Source organism: Aulostomus chinensis, chromosome 20, assembly GCF_037954235.1.
Source record: "Aulostomus chinensis isolate RoL2024-O1b breed Wild chromosome 20, RoL_Achi_v1.0, whole genome shotgun sequence".
NCBI classification, from domain to species: domain Eukaryota; kingdom Metazoa; phylum Chordata; class Actinopteri; order Syngnathiformes; family Aulostomidae; genus Aulostomus; species Aulostomus chinensis.
In genome coordinates, this window is record NC_141339.1 from 20,869,449 (window position 1) to 20,887,020 (window position 17,572).

The window sequence follows — 17,572 nt, forward strand, 5'->3', positions numbered from 1 at the left end:
TGTGGTGACTGTGCAAACATTCAAGAAATGTTGAGAGAATTATCACTACAAGACTGTGGTGCGATTCAAAGGTCCTTATCAGCGCTAACGGTCTCAAAAGTAGCACATGGAGGAGCTTATTTTGTGTTCTCTTTTTAAGACGTGATCCAGCACCAGGTAGTAACAGCGAGTAGTTCGACTCACTTCAGGCAGGCAGACCAGGAGGAATGAAGCGGCTGACTGCCTCAGATGACTCATCCCCATTGATGAGCTTAACAGCCATCAATTCCACTCTGGGGAGTAGAGCCCAGCACTCCCCCCCCCCCCACCCGCTGCACTTCTGCCTGAGCTAGGCTTCCTCTACACTCCCTCTCTCCCAGCAGAAGGCCTGGAGCTTAAATTAGAGCTCTGGCAATGGGCCATGTGAGAGTGGAGCAGGCAGCAGCCATTCACTGCTCTGTAAGCCTGAGTCAGATTCATTGTAACACAGAGACAGGGTTGTGGGCTGGCTTAAACCGGGCCTGTTTTTCCACAATGGAGCAGAGCGAGTTCTTCTTCTACAGGAAGGTTCCACCACAGTTTGGGGGGGGGGGGGGGGGGGACCAAAAAAACCTGCTGTCAAAATGCATCTGAACACAAATTACAGATTTGCAGATGGCTTTTCATATGCAGTTGGTTGCTGCTCCACTCATGTTGGAGCCAAATGCACCCATAAAGAACAACACACTTTATTAAAGGGCGATCATGTGCAGGGAACATTCAAAATTCATTGTTTGAGACATTTTTAAAATTTGATTGCACATTTCAGATGGTTCAGTTGTTCTCTGCCAGTTCGTGAAAAATGCTCATGCAAGTTTGGGTCACGCACACACGCCCTGACAAAGGAAGCGTCTTCTTTTCCGACTTTCTCTCCTTTGCATATCAGACCTCTTCAGCACACTATTGGTAAGCAGCTTTCATATTTAGTGACATGTCCTGACTAAAGAGCGTCTTGTTTAACCACAAACGTGACCTGCACGAAGCATAACAGCATCTGAGCAAGCTAGCGTTCCAAAACATTCTGTGATATATTAGGAAGTGTAGTGTCCACATCTATTTAAAGAAACAAGGAAGGCTAACTTCATTAGCACGTGTGCAGGTGAAACTCTCTATTTACCAGTCAATTTGCAGATGAAATATTTTTCTCCCTGGTGAAGATCTCCAATGACATATTTACTCCTCAAGTGTATGCGCCGCTCTCTTGGACAGCTGTGACTCCTTTACACAGACTCATCAACTCGGGGTGACAAGCTCCAGAGAATAGATGGGCATGCAACTGCTGCTGGCTTTCTCCTGCTCGCTGCCTCCTCCTGAGGAACAAAGTGGTATTGCAAGACAAGATGGACTGGTGCAAAATATGCAAGTATTATAACACGAATAATTTTCACCTCTGTAAATATCAGCCAGAATAAGTAAAACTTGTGTCCACCACAACAAAAGGACCCGAAGGACTCGGTCTCTGCATTGTTTCCAGGTGCGGCCACGTAAAGAGTTGATGGTGATTGTTGTGGTTATTTCACATGTTTCCAGTAGATTGGGTTGGTTCCTTTGTGTGACACATATCGGTGTTGGCCCAAGAAGCAGTTCAGTTATCGTCAGCGTTGGGGTGTAGTAATTGTTCCTGCAATTCCACTCCCAATTCACTGCTGAAGGCTGGACCAGGCTTCCTAAACTTTATTATACCTCGGTGGCTAATACGAACTGATTACTTGCATCATTTTTCAAATTTGACAGTCGAGTGGTCGGCTCTCAAGTCTGTCTGAGTCCAAGTGAAGTAAAAAAATCCTTCGTCCACACGTGTGGCTATTGTTCATGTGTCATCTGCATACGTGCAGATTGTTGTTTGGTGTGCAGACTTGTTTCTGCTCCGTCTTGAAGGGAGCTTTGAGAAAGTTGGGGCCTCTCAGTACCAGCCCCAGAGTTAATACCTCATATTTTGATCAGCTGAAGTCGAGACCAACCAAAAGACTTATTACTCTGCCATCTGCCATCCATTGTTGTATATTATTTGATATTTTCTTTCAATCCAATCCCTTTGTTTCCTGTACCTCCAAAGTGCGATGTTATCGCTGTCAGAGGAGATTGCTTCTTGGGTTGCGCCCTCATAACTGTGGCAGTTATTACATCTGAAGTCAGCGAGTTCACTTCAACATATTGCACAGGTTGTAGAAAGCCATCTGTTAGATTTCATATAATACAGTGGCCTTCTGGCACTCACGGCACATTTCAGAGTAATAATAGACCATATCTAAACTACATCCCCAAAGTAATTTACACAGCAACATCTCTGATAGGATGTGAGCTCGAGCTGCACCATAACATGATACAGTTCAGAGAATTAGATGCGAAAAGTGCTTGTTTTTAAGCTTTTGTTACAATTGTCGAGCCTCTTTTAGCTCTAATCCTCCACCGTCATGATCTTTGTGTGTATCAGCGAGGTTGCTCTGCCATTCTGATCCCGATTAACATCCTTTGTCACTGTAAATGATCCACGATGGTTATTATTCTCACTATTCTGAGATTATATGAATGCAAAATGGTATAAATCTACACAGTAATTATTTATAATCGCATTTCCCTTGGCGATGATGGACGTGTTCCAACTGTGGCTCATCACAGCTGAATATACTCAGGGAAATCGTGGGATTATCAAGACAGATAATAGTGATGTTCGCGGTCAAGGTGGAATTTGACTACAACATCTGTTTGGTCTGACGGAGATCATCGCAAAGGGAATGTCTTCTCTCTCAGAACACACACACACACACACACACACACACACAGGAACTTTGTAACAAAAATTATATGACTCTATCCACTTGGGAAGGATCTTTAGCCAAACTGCACTTCCAGGGTTTTTATGCCTCCGTGCCAGCATCAGCCATCTGTCTCGTTCTCATAAACTATGTATCAGGAGCGGTTAGCCGGAATTTTCTTCAAATTTGGCTCAAATGTGCACTTGCACCCGAGGAAGAAGTGAGGAGATTTTGCTGATCGAAGTTAAGAGTTGTTCTGGTATCATTTTGTCTTTTTTGATACAGATTCTGACACCTGAACTTGAGTATTGATCAGTTACCAGCAGGTTACATACAATACACATATATTTTGTAACTAATTTATAAACTACCAGCTCTGCAAGGGTGTGTAGATCGAGAAAATGAAGCCACTGACTGTTGTTTTATCGTCTACTTGCCCCACGAACTACGGCCCTGATTCTGCACACATCGGTGTTGGATTGGTGGGAATTTACCTCTTACAATATTGACACGTTGCTGACATTTTGTTAGCTCTGTCCAGCCAGTGTTTCATACCGTGAATCAATTCTTCTTCATGCTTGAGGACCCGCTTTTCACTTCAGTTGCATCTCGGGCAACCAGATCCAAGTGGGCAGCAGTAAGTACGAGAGTAAACTAAGATCAGGTTACTCAAACTACTTGCTGTGGTGGATTTTACCACGTCTTTTACAAGGTAATGCGTCCCGAAACAACAACAACATGTGGTAAAACGCACAATGCTGGATACGTTGGAGATGCATGATCGTGTCCCATTGTCTACTTATGATCCAAGACAACCAGGTGTAAACAGGTGTCTACTGAGGCATCTTCTGTTTACAGCTAATTGGAAAGTAGCAGGGTCCTGTTTCAGGGTTCATCGCCAAAAATCGATTCTGCTTTTCTCTTCAGGGATAAGGGCAGCTCCAGTCCAAGGTCATGCTAAGTATGACCTCGCATTTTTGGCCTTAACCCGATAAGTCACATACTGATAATCACCAAATCTCACACAAATGTTAAGCATTTTCATGCCCAAAGACCACCTTGACTGTAGCAACTCAACGGTCTCTTTTCAGGAGCAGAAGAATCCCCATTGATGTGTTTAAAATAAATTCCTCACTACAAACTCTATATTAGAGACAGACATGAATTTAAAATGCAGCTTGACGGGTGCAGGCGTGCGGCAGATATTCTGGCTTCCACTGAATGTGCATCATGATACTACAGTGGTAATAAACACACGTGCAAACATGCAGGTCACTTCTCTGCAGGAAATGGTTTGAATGTTCCAAGCCTGCAATAATTACATCACCCTTGCGGGTTGCGTGCAAGCATATGCGTGCGTTTGTGTGTGTGTGTGTGTGTGTGGAAAGAGTAATTAGATTTGAGAGAAAATGAAATCAAATGAAATTTGGAAATGCATCTGTGGCTAAATAACACAAGGGAGAAAAGTTTTACATTCTGAATGCATCACCTGCATTTCCTGTGTTTATTGTCAACAGAGCAACATCCTGATGAGCCATGATGAGACAATAGACGGTGACCTTCAAAAGCAAAGCAAAGCGCAGAGAATGCAAGTACGCACAACGTTCTCTTCTGCTTCCTGCTCTCTCTCACACACACACACACATACAGACACACACACCTGTGAGGTCAGCATTTAAGCTCAGCACCTCCTAATCAGCAAAAATGCATGGCTACACTGAGAAAGTAGCAGCTGAGCTGTTCTCATCGTTATCTAGCGATCTGAACCGCAGAGGAGTGTTGAAGGGGCTGTCCTACTCTGAGGAGGGAAAAAAAAAAATTCACTATCATCTTCCTACACTGGCTGTCTCTTTCTGATCTTTTTGAAATCAAACTTAAAATGACTTACAGGTCTTATCTGGCAGACAAGGTGAAACATAGTGACGACGATTATCCGTCATCAGAAGGCCTTCCAAAGACTGAGCACTCACTCATTGCAATCCTTTTTCGTGGTAAGGCGTTTCTGACCAGAACCAGGTGGCGCTACAACTGATCCGCCTCAAAATTCAAAGTGTCCTTTTTTCACTCATACTACACTCCTCCAGCAAATTTGGTGAAAATCAAGCTCACACTTTTAGCGAAATCCTGCTGACAGATAAACGCCACCTTTTGACCTCTTTGGATGAGCTTACAAGACAAATGCAGCATTCCTACAGTACACACTTGCTTCCCCAAACACTGCAGTAGCAGTAATTTGAGCCGTAATGGTATGCTAAATATATTGACCCATGCCCAGTACGGGCTGCCACAGGCATGGTTTGTTTGACATGCCAGCCTCTGTTAGCCAGATATGGGAGAAACAGATCATTACTGTCACAGCTAATGCTGCTAATGTTGCTTACTGTGACAGTAATCACAGGTCCTTCAATCCTCCCGTCTCTCTTTCCTTCCATCCTCCTTGTTTGTCAGGCTCGAGGCTATTTGGCCTGAAGCAAAGGCCTTTTGAGACAGCCAATTATTATGTTAATAGCCGCACAACATCCCCAATATGTGAATACACACCATATTAAGCGGTGAAGCAAACAGCCCATAAGACTTTCTGAAAATGCTACAGAAGACGGGCATTCCCTTTGTGACTCGCGTCTTTCATTTTTTTTTCTTTTCAACAGAACGATGCGTGCTCTTATCTGATATCTGCTGCCCTCAATGTAGCATGACCTAGATTCTCATTTTACGACGACTTCCCCTTACAGATTTCACAGCATGACAGGAGAGCTCTGCCTGTTTTGATTTTTCTTAAAGGCGATGTCGAGAGTAAACAGGGAGAGACTTGATTGTTTGAAGCAATTGTCATGCAGTACTTATCCCCGCTGGCTTCAACAGGAGGACACAGCGTAATTGTATAGATGAGGGATTTCAAAACAGCTTTACGTGTGTGCACACCTGCTGCCTCGTGGAAGGTACAAACATCAAGACATTCACATGAGACCCAGCAGAGCCACAGGCAGGAAGTTGAGCTAAAATGATGAAGTTGTGCAGCTAGCCTGCAAGCATCTGGTTGATTGCGGTGTCCCCACCTCTGCTGCATCAAAATGACTCAACCTATCTGCACAATAGTGGCATTAAAGTTATTATGTGCTCATGCAGCTGGAAAGTAAGAACGTTCCCTTTTGGAAAAGTCCCATATCCCAATTAAAAGTGTTCACATAGTGACTACAAACAGGGAACGTGGTCGCCCTAGAAAATCTGCTCTATTTCTGCTTTCAGAAGCTCTGGAGGTCGGTACATTTGGAGGCCAGCACAGAAGTTAGCATCACCACGAGTTCCCTTGATCAAAAGCCAGTGGGATTTCTCTGTTGGATTTTGGATTATTGCAGAAAATAAGATCCAACAAAATAGCTGACAAAATAGGCTTGCGTGTTTTGTTTGCAAGATCATTTTGGGGAACATGATGCCACTAACATGCTACAATGTAAACGCTCGACCATGTCATTACCATTACTGGCTTTGTGCTTAATTTTTTTTTCTGTGTGATGCTGTTTCATGTCCTTTGTGGTCTAATTTAGCCACTTGTTAGCAACTGCCCTGTTTAATACTCACAATCACTTCAAAATTCACAAGTGCAGTATTTACTAGCACATTTTACACCTTAGAGCAAAACGTTAAAATAATCTAAGATTGTGCTAACCAAAGAACTTATTTCAGGCATTTACTTGGACTAATTTTTGTCAGCTACCATGTTAACCAACCATTATTTAGCTAGCCAGAAAGCTGGCATTTCGTAAGCTCCACAAAAACGAACTAGGTGACGAAAACAACTTAGGATCGGAACAAGTATATCTTTCATCTTTCCCCATAAATTTCATGATGTCAGGTGATGTCAAGCCTACGCTGAGCCTCCATCCCATTTTCCTAGTGGAATAATACAAGTTCCACAGGCATCCAGTTCTCCCACCTCAGAGCTTGGAACTCTCCCACTTCCCATTTGCTGATGAACGCACTATAGGTCCACGGCATTTATTCCTATAATATTGGAAAGTGCAGGAAGTGCTGCTCTGCTTGAGTGGAATTAATTTGTGTGGATTTTAGGTTTAATGCTCCATGATCGCAGGATGATTTCACAGGCTTCTCCTCATCAAGAACACAAAATAGCAGAATGCTGTGGCATTTAAAAGAAATACAACTTAAGACGATGGTAGTGAACATATCATATCATGATGCATGGTAGAGCAAAAGTGAATCATGACTCCTCGCCATCATTTCCCTTTCTAAGCATGCATGAAACGTTCCCTTTGGCGCAAGATTACTCATAAACCAGGCAGAGTGTTTCTTTCCCCGGAGATTACAGCACGGGGTCCCACAAGTGTACTTCGCTGTGTGTATATTGTGTGTTTATGTTTTTGGTCATGTACAATTGTCCCTGGGGGATTGAGATGGGTTGCCATAGCAGCAGTTTGAACGTTGCATGAATCGCAAGGATATGTGTGTGTGTGTGTGTGTGTGTGTGCGCGCGCGCGCGTGTGTGTAAGAGAGAGCTTGTGCGTGCGCTGATGTTCTCATGCAGAGGCCAGACAAGGACACTGTCCGTTCGTCATTTCATAGCTTCTCGTTCAGGCTCTGAATCACAGAACAGTTTTAAGCGACCTTCCAAAATGTGAACGACCCTCCAGAGCAACTAAATCACCATTAGGTCATAAAAGCTGAATAATCACACCTGTGGAGCGTTACTCCCGTCGACAAACCCATTCATTTGTTCTTCCACGCTACCGACTATGACAAATAATGTTTGAATCAATTGTACTTGGCACAAAAATATCATGTCACATGATACAACAAGGTAGTTACTTGCATCTCCTACACTACAAATGATGAGTGGCTGTAATCAAAGAGAGCTCGTCATCATCATGCTCATCCCTCCGTCCATGACATTTCAGGGAGTTCTTGAGCCGATTTCATTGAATTTGGCACAAACATCCACTGGGACTTAAGGAGGGCTGAAAAGACGTTGGTGTTCAAAGGTCAAGGTCCCCGTCACCTCACAAGCACACGATATCCCTTGTATTCTCATCATCTCAGGGATGTTGAGGGAATTTCTTTCAATATGGCTAAAGTCCACTGGGATGAAAGGATGAGCTGAAATGACTTTGGTGGTCAAAGGTCACACAACATCTCCATATTCTTGTTACCATGATATCCCAGGACCACCTTAAGCAGATTTCTTGCAATTTGCCACGAACTTCCACTTGGACCAGAGGATGAACTATAAAGATTTATTTTGCCAGCATCACCATTTCTCCACTTCAACACAGTACGTCAGGAACAGCTTGTGGGATTTCTTCAAATTTTGCACAAATATCCTCTGGGATTCAAGGATGAGCTGAGAAGATTTTGATGGTCAAAGGTCATGAATCGGGAATGCATACAACCGCAATGCAGTTGTAGTTTTTGTCCACTGCTGCTGTCCTATCCACTCGCTGTCTGGACAGCAGAGACGGGTAACATCATCCTGTCCTGGGTGCTGTCTCACAAAGGTGGAGCAAAAACATTTTCATGCCCTACAGGGCTCCTTCTGATGCTCATGAATGAGTTGCAATTTCGATGCTTGTTTTGACAAGTAAAGTGAGTCAAAACTGCAGATTGCATGTTGCAACCGTACGACAAAGTAATTCATCAGGACACGAATTTGATGTGTCACACTGACGTCAGCTGACGACGATGTTTCTGTTGTAAACTGACCAAAATCCAAAGTTATCCAACTGCTAAAATGTTACATTTCATACACGACTGACATTTGAATTAAATGCTAAACAAAGGCAGCTTCACGGGCTTTATTTCCTTGAAGACATTTCAGCTCCTACGAGGCTCCTTGTAGGAAGTTGCAGGCTTTTCACCGTGTGTGGCAACTCGCTTCTCCGACATACTAAAATCTCGACATCTTTTGATGTTGTCACGCTTTATTTTCGACGTCAACCAAATTTTCATCAAAATGTTTGTCCTGCGTTGTGTCCAACATCTTTCCTGGATCAAACTGACGTGCCATCTGGGTGGAGCCCTCAGGCCCCTGATGGTCTGAGGCCCCGGGGAAATCGCACTTTGCCTGGCTGATAATCCAGCCTTCATCAAGAGGAGCTTCACGATAAGCCTCTTGACTTGCCTGCACATCTGTTGTTACTGTATCACTCTGGTTGATTTCCTTTTATTTTACATTTGGTTTTGTAGAGCAACTATCAAATCCATAGACTTGTTATTCCACCCGACAAACGGCTGTGCTGGTGTACGAGTAATAGGAATTCCTTCTGACAGATCATTAAGTAACGAGTTCATCGCTGATAACAAGCTCACTGTAACATGGCTGCGCTGGTTACAACAACTAAAGATACGTTGTGTTTCTGAAGCTGAACATTAACCCGCAACGCTGCTGAATGCACTTTCCCAACTGCGCTGAGCTCCTGTGTTGTGATTCCCCTTCACATCGTGGAAAGTTGTGACTGACTCATCAGCAGAGAATGCGGTATAATGTTGTTGTCCTCGCCTCGCGTCTCCAAAACGTCAAGTGCCTGGTTTACCCTGGGACGCCTCAGGCAGTTCCATGCAGGAGTAGCAGTGCCAGGGAATGTTTTCTGCACACGGAAGACAATATCAGCTGTCAGACCGAGCAGCAGCAAAACAAAAATAAAGACTGCGGTGATGTTGCATTCACTTGGATTTTCTTCCATTTTCTTGGCAGTTTTGACACGTTGTGCCTGATGCCTTAATGTGCCTGTCGCTTTAGACTATATAGTGCACAGAATATTACAATAATGTCCTTCAAACAGTGTGCAATTTAGCATGAAGACTTTATGGCATCAACCATTACACGAATTGTCATATAAAATGTCACGTAAATGAGAGGTAGAAAAGGCACTCAAATGCATTTGGAAGGTTTAACTTGCGTGGCTCTTATGCCTGACTATTATTAATCTCTCCACTTATGAGCCAGTGAGTCACCCCGTCCTGTGACAGAGCTGCCACAAGTCCTCACTCAGCTGTCTGACTGCGTGAAGGAGAGATCCGAGCCAGTGACGCCAATCCTGTCCTCCCCCCGAGCTAAGATCCTTCCTCTCCACGTAGAAGAGGTCTCATCTGCATGACCCGCCACTCACTCTTCCTGTTCCCTCACAGGGACCAAAATTCTCACTAAAACAGTACAGCTTGAACTCATGACGTGTTTGCTTGAGTTTTTCCTCTGTAGCTGCACTAGAACTCGTTCAGTTATGGTTCAAATAAGGTCAGCGGAAGTGCCGGCGTTTATTTGATCTGGTAAATTGTCTCCTTGGGTTTCTTTGATGCTGACTGGACGATTTATCCATGTGTCAGCTTCTTTAATTTGGACTCACTCCCTGTGCCGTGCAAGTGTGGAAGACAGTAAAATTCTTAAGTACCGCCAGGGGGTGAAGGTTTTGCTGCTTCGTTACGTCATGGAGTACAGAACATTTTCATGTACGTCACTGACCCACATGGATCAGTTTGCATCCTTTCTCTTTACATTTACACCCAATTTCTTCAAATGATGACAGGAGATTCCGTAATTTTTAAATAATCGTTGTGTGATGACAAAAAAAAAACATGAACTATACACGCTGTGTAAAAACAGATGACATGCGTTGCTCTGGTAATAAACCTGCAATGCGATACGCTCACGTTACGCATGGCAGACTGACCAGGTATGGCTCAGGTTTTAGTTAGCTCCCTTCAACAACATGAAATATCATCAGGTTTCACCTCCTTCTTGCTTTGTGGAACACACTGGCAAGTGTGAGGGGGGTACAAGGACCCAATCATGAGGCTGGCAGGGGCAAAAAGTTCCCCCTGGCTGAGGCATAACCTCTCTTAGGGCTGTATGATGAGCTATTTAAAGTATATCATTATCATTATAGAGCACAATGAAGCTTTGAATGCCTCTGATGCTCTGAGAGGAAATGAGGACTCTTCTCAAGTGAATGCATCATGATACAAATTGCCACTTATCAGCAAGTTGGCCGTTCTATTGCAAACATACAGCGTGGTTCTATGCACAGTCAGAACCCTTTTCTAGAACGAGTAGATCTTATTACAAATCGATATTTATAACAAGTGCACTGCTAGTCGTATTGCGCACTTTATGATTTCAATTGTTGTGTGACAGGTCGCTTTGTCAAATTGAATGAAAAGAACGAGCTGGAATATTGTCATCGTCACACCAAGAGCAAAGCCCCAACACCCCCCCCCCCCCCTCCAAAAAAAAAAAAAAAAGCCAACAGCCTGGCTCTTCTGGTGAAAAACAGGCCTTAGGTCCCAGAGCGCTGCAGACAGAGGACAGAATGTGGCACATGTGACCATCCCCAAAATAAAACTGAGAATGTGCTCACTCTGGGCCATAAAAAGAATTATCATGGGAATTCATGTCATTCTCAACAGTAAATCTAAAAATAATAAGAATCCTGAGTGGAGCTCTGCAGTCAAAACAAAACCTCAAGCGTTAACTTGATGTTGCTGAAGTGCTGTCGAGCATATTTGCCCTTTACGCCCTCCTGTTTCTCTACAAACATGTATTAATCATGTTCCGTCATTCAGTTAAATGTCCATCTTGATCCTCCAGCTGGCAACTCTCTTGCTAGCAGAAAGCTTTCCCAGAGAGGAGGTTGGGAAGCCGCCTCCTCCTCCTCCTTCTTCACCCCCTCCGCCACGAGTCACGTTCTGCAGCTTCTTCATCCTCCGTCCTCTTGCCTCGCTCTCCCTCACAGCTCCTCTCACTCTCACTGAATGATCTCATTCCTCCCATCGCCCGTCTCTTCTGCCTCTGCATCCATCTAGCATATGATCACATTTCGCTTTCCTGCAGGGTGGCAGCTACCTGCAGGGTGTGGATGTGACTGCTCGGACTCCCGCTTGAATGAGTCCTGAATCCTGGAGGTAAATTAGCATTGTTGAACGTCTGGTTCCCTCCTTTCCAAGTCAGTGGGCTTTGGGTTATACACCTGAAATAAGGTCTGCGGCAAGTTTAGGATATTTGAACGTTTTGTTCAGAGGAATAAAATACATCAGTGAATATGAAACCCGTAGATTTTGTCCGTGTGCTAAAAGCTGTGGTTGCTAACTAGGGGCTAAACAAGAGACATTGTTGAGGACATTTGCGGTGAAAACAGAAAATTCGATTCTTGAAACTGACGCAGACCCAACACCACTAGGGGCACTTGTACTTATGCAGAGGTCTAGCACTGCGGTTATACTGTTGAAACACTAGTTAGCCGCAGGGCTTCTATGTCATTTGTACTTACAACAACACATACTTCATGTTCAACAACAGTGACTGAAAGTGAGCAAATATATATATATATATATATACCATACATATATATATATATATATATACCAGCAAAAATATATGTAGTGACACTGCAGATATGCAGCAGCGTGTACTGTAACTATGCTGTAAGTTACAAAGCTAACGGCATGCTATGTGCATACCGTTAGCACTACTTCTAGACTGCATGCACACTTAAAAAAAAAAAAAAAGACGTGATGTTCATTTGTAAAGATTATCGTGCTGGTAATGTGTAGATTTCACAAATGTAATGTAGTGGTATAAAAATCATGTACAGATTTGGTCAAGAGAACCCATGAAGATGCTAAGTTCTGTGCTGGCCTACAAAAAAACATGATCCCTGTGTGGTGACAGAAGCTATTTTCTCTGCAGCAGAATATCATCCTCTCTAGTCTGGAGGTGCATTCTAATAATTTTCTTTTGATTTGCCACTATTCCACTGGTGAATCTAAACCTTGAAGCCATCCTGCAGCTTCAGTGTTACAGAGGAAACTGACCTTAGATCATTTTCTACAAGGCAACATCTCCTATTAAGAAGTAGGTGAATAACGTCGCTCCGGGGATTCAGAGATGCTCACCCATCCTCATTGACCTCTAGCAGTCTTCGAGGACACATCTCCTTTCTGTGGCGCACACACAGTCCTAAGCTGTGGCTGGAAGGCAGTGCTGGGGCAGCCTGCCGTTACTCCTCAGCATGGAGGCGTGTCTGGAGAGCTGATGAGCCCCAGTGGGTTTTCTCGAGTGCTGCTCTCCACTGCAAATGAGTCACACTGTGTATCAGGGAATCGGGGCAAAAGGATTCTTTGGGGATTATTATTCTGATTCATGCGCAGCTGTGGCTTCGGCTTAACAGAATTCCCGTTTGATAGACAAATGCAGAAATGCAGTTGCCTCGCACACACAAATACCATTTTCTTCATATTGTTCTCACGTGAATGGGTGAAACAAGACCAGAGCCATTGTTCCAGCGATGTAACAGAGACTACAGTGGGTGGCTCACAGAGACGATCACAGCAACATACAAACTTGAGGAGTGGGATATAAAAGCTTGTGGGTGCAGCCACATTCTGCAACCAGATGAGAGGCCTCTGTGTGGAAAAATGCATTTCCATGTTGCGGGGGCTTATCCAGGCAGGCAGCGAGCAGGAAACAAAGATTCCTAATAGTATGTCTGTGTATGTGTGCGTCGCTGCTGCCTGCAAACAGGGGAATAAAGGTTAAACTGAACACTTCTGTCAGTGTCCTGCATCCAGCTGCAAGCATTCCTCTCACCGCCCCGGATTCCTACATGGAACTGCACAATCCTGCTGTCACATCCCTTGATAATCTAGAAAGAACAATGAATAATGAACCTCTTCCATCCTTCACTCTGCAATATATTACACAAGCGCAACCCTGGAAGACAGGGACTCCAGACATCTTACATGCACCAGTTTTTAATAAAAATCTGCAGGCAAAGATTTTTCTTTTCTCTCACCCCTTTAATGTGAGTCTCTGTCATATCAAAAGCTAATAACACCTTGGTTTTATAGCTCAGAGATGCAAGTCAACACGTTTTTTTCTGTCAAGGACGCGGCTTTAGAGGTCAAAACTCCAGCAGCACCTGTAGTACAGCACAGAGCTGCAACAATCCATCAATAGCAGGACAATGAATCACCAAATATTTCAATACTCAATCATTTCAGTCTTTTTATTTATTTTTTTTATCAGAAATGTCAAACCAAAATGTCAAGATTTGCTGCTCTTGTTTTAGACCGTTTGAGGAACCGAACAAAACCATTTAAACGCGTTACCTTGGGCTTTTGGGAACTATTAATGAGTAGTTTTCACATTTTCCTGGACATTTGATTGATTAAAAAATTCAGCCGTTAATTGCGAAAATAAGAAAAAAACTCTGTTGGGGACAGACATTTGTAAAAACAAACAAACAGAAAAACAATCGCGCCATCTTGACGCAGTTTTACAGTTAAAACGTGAATAATGACATCAGATTAATGCCTCTGTCTAATACTCTGGATCACATCATGATTGCAATATCAAAATAATTAGATATTTTTCCCCCCAAAATCTATAAGCCCTAAATCAAAAGGACATTTTTATCAGCTGGGGCATTGAAGGAAAAATGAATCCAATCCAATCATCAGGCTTAATTTGGTTCTTTTCTTTTCACTCTACAGCACAGAGCTGGCCAGAGAACTACAACAGCGTCCAGAAAAATGAAAGAGGATGCAAGAAATATAAGACGTCTCGGTCCAAAATTAACTTTTCGCTTTTCAGTTTGTTTCTTCTCGGTTTTTCAGTTACGTATTTCTGAGCCGTGGCGGTTTTTCTTTTTGAACGTGGAGCGACAGCGTTTGAGAAGTGAATAAAAGAATTTCCCATGAATTTGAAAATGGTGACATTGATTTGAAGTCACACGGCCTAAAAAACGTTTTGTTAATTTATTGGTTATTTTAATCTTTGCATGATAGAGGCCTCATTTCTCATGGCTGTAGAGTAAATATTTACAGCAGCGTAATGGCTGGTGTTTTATTCATGTAGAAAATGGGGTGTGTGTGTGTGTGTGTGTGTGTGTGTGTGTGTGTGTGTGTGTGTAACATATCTGCGTGCTATGTGAGAGAGGGATCCCTCCCTTCCTTGCTTCCTTGAATGACATTTCAGGAGGAAACACATTTGTAACGCGGCACGTACAGTACACCCCCCCCCCCCCCCATCCAATTTACCAGCACACGATGCATTGAGATTAGAAGGGGGGGGGGTGTACATTGTTCTCACATGACTGCATTGCATCTCATTATAAGGGACCAATGGGGTTTTCCTGTGGGAGTGACGTAAGGGGGCGGGTCGTGTGTATGTATGTGTGTGTGTTTGTGCGTGCGTGCGTGCGTGCGTGAGTAGAAGCCCCCCTCCTGCAGGCAGCGGCTCTTCGGCTCCGTACGGCAGTGTGTGCAGAAGTGTGCAGCTCGGCTCTGCACTGAATGAATTCCGATTCCCGGCCACGTAAGAAGCACCAGCGGCGCCACGGGAGAGAGGATGTCCTGCTGAACCAAGGGGATAGGCCTGGGAAAGTCGGCCGGCCGTCCCTTCTTCTTCTTCCTTCCTTCATTTCCAGCGGCTCACGGCAAACAACCTGACGACGCGTTTCTTCCACTGGACTAAAGAGAAAGAAAGAGACGAGGACTCCCGCACACAAAGACCCGCATCCCGGTCGTGGTTTTCCTCAGTTGTGGTAGATGACAATCGCTTTGCAAGGATATGATCCCGGGGAACAAGGCCGAGCACTGACCTGGTACTAGTTAGCAAAGGAAGCTAACTAGTTAGCTCTGCACCTGCTAGCCGTCCCCCCTCTCTCTCTTTTTCTCCTCTCTCTCGATATCAGCTGAATTAAGCTTTAAATATTCCGCTTGTACGTGTGTTTTTTTCTTTTTCTTCTTCCTGCAAGCGTTATCTATCAAATTTGTTTCCGTTTTATGAAACGTGCCATAGTATAGAATTTAAAGCTGGCATACGAGCCTCGGGGTTCACCTTAGCACTCATTCACTGTAAAAGCCGACTTTTGTAGTCTTTGTTGCGGCTGCGTCCTCCCTACCGGCGCTGCTGGCGTCCATGAAACTGCAGCAGGTTTGAAATTCATCCCAGTTAAGTAAAAGAAAATTGACATTAATGGATAAAAACAAAAAAAATCAGGCAAATTAATAGTTAAATTGTAAAGAAAAAGAATAGATTGAAAAGCCAGCATTTTACAGTTTGCATTCTCCAGCAGCAAGTTGGAGTCGTTGTTTTTTTTTTTTATTTAATTCAAGATTAATTAACGATTTTGTGATTGTTGCACGATAAATAAAAGTGGTGCCCGAAGTGAGGAAGAGTAGCAGCAGCAGCAGCAGCAGGAGGAGGAAGGCCCCCCCTTCAACACCCCCCTCCTCCTCCCCCCCTCCCCCCAGGATTTGGTGGAGTTATTACACCATTCCTCATGAACATACAGAGGTCAAATCCAATTAACATTTCACGTTATGGGAGATCGCGGCACAAATCGCACGATTTCGAAGAGCTATCTTGCTTAAGGACTACAGAGTCGCATCAGAGTTTTAGTCCCAATCTCGGGTCCCCCAGCCCGCCGGAGACCCCGGACTCCTCGCACTGTATCTCCCGCATCGGGGACTACCTTTTGTTGGAGCCACTGGAGGGAGACCACGTTTTCAGAGCCGCCCACCTGCACAGCGGGGAAGAGCTCGTCTGTAAGGTCAGTGGGCTTCACTGCCCCCCCCCCCCCACACCCCCCCCCCCCCTTTTCATTTACTACTTTCAACCATGTTAGTGTAATTTAGGTTTTAGTGTTGAAAACTGCAAATGTCAGTGCACTGCAGCCGCCAGGATGCAGGATTTTCTGGTGATTTCCTTGGGTTTTTTTCCTGGAGCTGCAACATTTAATCCTTCAGTCATTGAGAGGAAATGAATTGCTCAATCTTTTGTAGATCTTTTTTTCTTTAAACAAAAAAAACTTCAAACGTTTGCTAGTTCTGTAGTCTCCGATTTGCTGCCTTATTTGGCCGCATATGTTAGAAAATAAGCTTTTGGATTCTCGGATGGCCCAGAAAAAAAGCAGTTTGACTCCTTAGAGAAATGGTGATAAGCATTTTATTTTATTTTGTTGCGAAACGTCTCCACATTTTAATGATTCTTTGATTAGCGGTGGAAATGATAAGCAGATGAAGAGGAGGTGTCAGCCCTGGTTGTAGACTAAGTTCTGTACTTGTGGCTTTCACCATGTTACTCATTTCAGACATTGTTTAATCAAAAATGGACATGGGATAAAAACTCGTCGACGGTTGTGCAAGTGATTGGTTTAATAACTGAGCTCGTCGCAGCTCTGAAATGTCCTGCGCACTCAACAAGACTCTACATGCGTCTGGAAGCTGTCCCTCGCAAACCCGGCCCCTCTCAACTTTTTAATAATTGCTTGAATTGCAAATAGGGAGCTGGCGGCGGAGCCTAATGGAAAAAGTGAATGGGGCGAGCTGCATGGTTTGGGTTGCATGATGTAACGTTGACAAAGGAGTGAGTAACCACGGAGGCGCTCACCCTCTCCCAGCTCTCTCTCGCTCTCGCTCTCTGTCTCCTCGTGTAATGATTTAGCTGTAATGCTTCACCCGCGGTTTGATATTAGGTGCAGACGCACAGTTGTGCCGTGCCATTTGCATCAAATATTAATGGTTTTTGTTGTGTTGAAGGGAGGTCGGACGGAGCCGGGGACTTTTACAAGTTTGCTCCAGCAGTCGACCCTTTAACCATCAGAAATAAACCTGAATCCCCCCAAGACCAAGGACAACCTAATAGCCTTTCCTCACCACTTACAGTCCATATTATTGACTTTGGTATATATTACTGATTATAAGGGCAGCAGGCTTGTCCCTCAGGTGCATTCCAGCTCTAAGTAGGCTTAAGTGGCTAGATTAATCCAGACAATAGTTACACGCAC

At 44.1% G+C, this 17,572-nt stretch overlaps 1 protein-coding gene across 2 annotated transcripts in view; it reads left to right on the forward strand.

Moving 5' to 3' along the window:
- The window catches only part of trib2 (tribbles pseudokinase 2), a 59,442-nt gene that overhangs the window by 35,252 nt on the left and 6,618 nt on the right, over positions 1 to 17,572 (forward strand). For both annotated transcript variants that reach the window (XM_086190482.1, XM_086190483.1), the window contains 2 exons: positions 4,292 to 4,366; positions 14,995 to 16,336. In XM_086190482.1, coding sequence (XP_086046608.1) covers positions 16,067 to 16,336 — 270 coding nt within the window. In that variant the 5' untranslated portion in view covers positions 4,292 to 4,366; positions 14,995 to 16,066. The remainder of the gene's footprint in view (positions 1 to 4,291; positions 4,367 to 14,994; positions 16,337 to 17,572) is intronic.